This window comes from Kryptolebias marmoratus, linkage group LG10 (genome assembly GCF_001649575.2).
Source record: "Kryptolebias marmoratus isolate JLee-2015 linkage group LG10, ASM164957v2, whole genome shotgun sequence".
Taxonomy (NCBI): Eukaryota; Metazoa; Chordata; class Actinopteri; order Cyprinodontiformes; family Rivulidae; genus Kryptolebias; species Kryptolebias marmoratus.
Window position 1 is genome coordinate 22513183 of NC_051439.1, and position 2099 is coordinate 22515281.

At 50.5% G+C, this 2099-nt stretch overlaps 1 protein-coding gene across 4 annotated transcripts in view; it reads left to right on the forward strand.

Moving 5' to 3' along the window:
* Positions 1-2099, forward strand: part of tecpr2 (tectonin beta-propeller repeat containing 2) — a 21513-nt gene that overhangs the window by 13517 nt on the left and 5897 nt on the right. For all 4 annotated transcript variants that reach the window (XR_003040326.2, XR_003040327.2, XM_017437680.3 and 1 more), the window contains exons 19-23: positions 554-695; positions 797-1022; positions 1100-1189; positions 1261-1358; positions 1440-1575. Coding sequence is in view for 2 of the 4 variants with exons in the window: in XM_017437680.3 (XP_017293169.1) it covers positions 554-695; positions 797-1022; positions 1100-1189; positions 1261-1358; positions 1440-1575 (692 nt within the window). In the remaining 2 variants the exon portion in view is untranslated. The remainder of the gene's footprint in view (positions 1-553; positions 696-796; positions 1023-1099; positions 1190-1260; positions 1359-1439; positions 1576-2099) is intronic.

Here is a 2099-nt window from a genome sequence, read left to right on the forward strand (position 1 = left end):
GACACGGTCAGGTAGTACTAATACTGAAGTATGACACGGTCAGGTAGTACTAATACTGAAGTATGACACGGTCAGGTAGTACTAATACTGAAGTACAGCTGCAGCAAAACTGTCTCTTAATTTTAAATTTGGCTAAAAGATCGATTTAGCTCAACCACTGATAAAAGCTAAAATTACCAAAACAGTAGCTAAAAGCTAACTGTAGTAGCTCAGAGTTTGTGGATAACAGCCACTGAATGCATCCCTCAGACCTTCTGGATCAATTTGTTATCATTTCTCTTTGTTTGTGTCCATTTTGGGCCCAAACAGGAAGTGCTCTTAGCAGCCGAACCTGCTGAACCTTCGTTAGTTTTCAGTTTGTGGATTCTGACCAGGATCTTATTTCCACTGTCATGTTTAGACTTCTGCTACAACTATCAGTCTTAAGCCACGAGTTTAACCACGAGACGGTGACAGTGTCCTAGCATGAAGCTAACATTGTTCCATGTCTGTTTCGCTGTTTGGACCTCCGTCGGTTCAGGGTTTGACCTGTCGTTGTCTGTTTGTGATCCAGTGAAGCTCAGGGTCTGGAGATGATTTGTGTTTCTCTGGGAGACGGTGGAACCGCCTGGGCGCTCGACGCCAGCGGCAGCCTCTGGTTTCGAACCGGCATCTGCTCGTCCAGACCGCAGGGCAACGACAACCACTGGTGGCAGGTGCAGAGTCCGGTGACTGGCTGACCTTCATGTTTGGTTGAAATGTTGGGTTTGGACCGGCGTTCAGGTTGAGTTTTGGTTCTTCTGATCTCTCCCATCAGATCAGTATTTCAGACTACGTGGTCTTCGATCAGGGCAGCTTCTTCCAGACGCTGCTGCAGGCCACGCAGAGCATCGCCACGGTAACCAGAGCGCCCATGGACCGGGTGGTTGCCTTTCTGTCGCAGTACTCGCAGTGCCAGCCCAGCCTCGTCAGCGCTAACGCCAGTGGAGTTTGGGTGGCGTCCGGACAGAACCAGGTGCACCTGGCCCGGGGCAGCCTTGTGGGTCAGTAGAGTCCGGTCCAGCAGAACATTTCAGCTCGTTGTTGTTTGTCTTCTTATGTTTTTATTTGGTTTTCTTAGGAACTTTCTGGCAGAACGTCGTCCCGAGAGGAACGGTCTCAGCCACCAGGTGGACCTTCATTACATCGTCACCTGTTTGTCACGGAGAAGGTGAAACACCTGAACAAACCCCTCCCCCCAGCAGCGCCGTGCAGTGTCTCTAAGTGTCACCTGTGTCTCAGGTACGTTCCTGTGGTTGGCTCAGAGCAGGAAGGACCTGTTCTGTGTTCGGGATCTGGATGGAGAACTTCGCCCGTCTTCCGTCTCTCTCCCCCCTGAGGTAAAAACACCTGCATGGTCTCTGCCTCCAGTGTCTCTCTGATGGTCTGTGCTCATCTTGTCTGGTCTTCTACCTGCTCAGCTGGAGTTGACTCACCTGTCCGCCTGCCACGATGCTCTGTGGGGTTTGGACAGCCACGGCCGAGTCAGCATCCGATCGCTGTCTTCTTCTTGTCCCATCGGTCTTCACTGGACCCCCTTGGACCTCAGCCAGCTGGGTATGTTTCTGAGTCCAACAGTGTGGCGATTTAAAACCCTAAACCTGACGGATCTGCGCCGTGCTTCATTAATCTTCATTAATCTGTCCTTATTGAGACGTTTTATTGACTTCCATTCATTTCTGTAACCCAGAGTCCCAACATTTAAACTGCTTCAGTCCTTAAATAATTCAAACTTTCACATTTAGACACTTGGGCCAAACAAAGGAGGTGGGATCTCCTCGAGCTCCGCCTTTGACTCCCTGCTTCAAACTCGTTCTGTGATTAAACGGATTCAGGCGACATGAAAATGTCCCCAGATGTCCCCAAATGTCCCCAAATGTCCCCAAATGTCCCCAAATGTCCCCAACCTAAACTCGGTTTACTCCTGAACCCAGCAGTTCTGTCTCGTCAGGACCGGGTTCTGGTTCTCAGAGACCACCGGTCCAACAAGGGAGGTGGTTCTATCAGAGAACGTCCATCTGTCCATCCATCCATCCATCCAACCGTCTGTCCGTCCATCCATCCATCCATCCATCCATCCA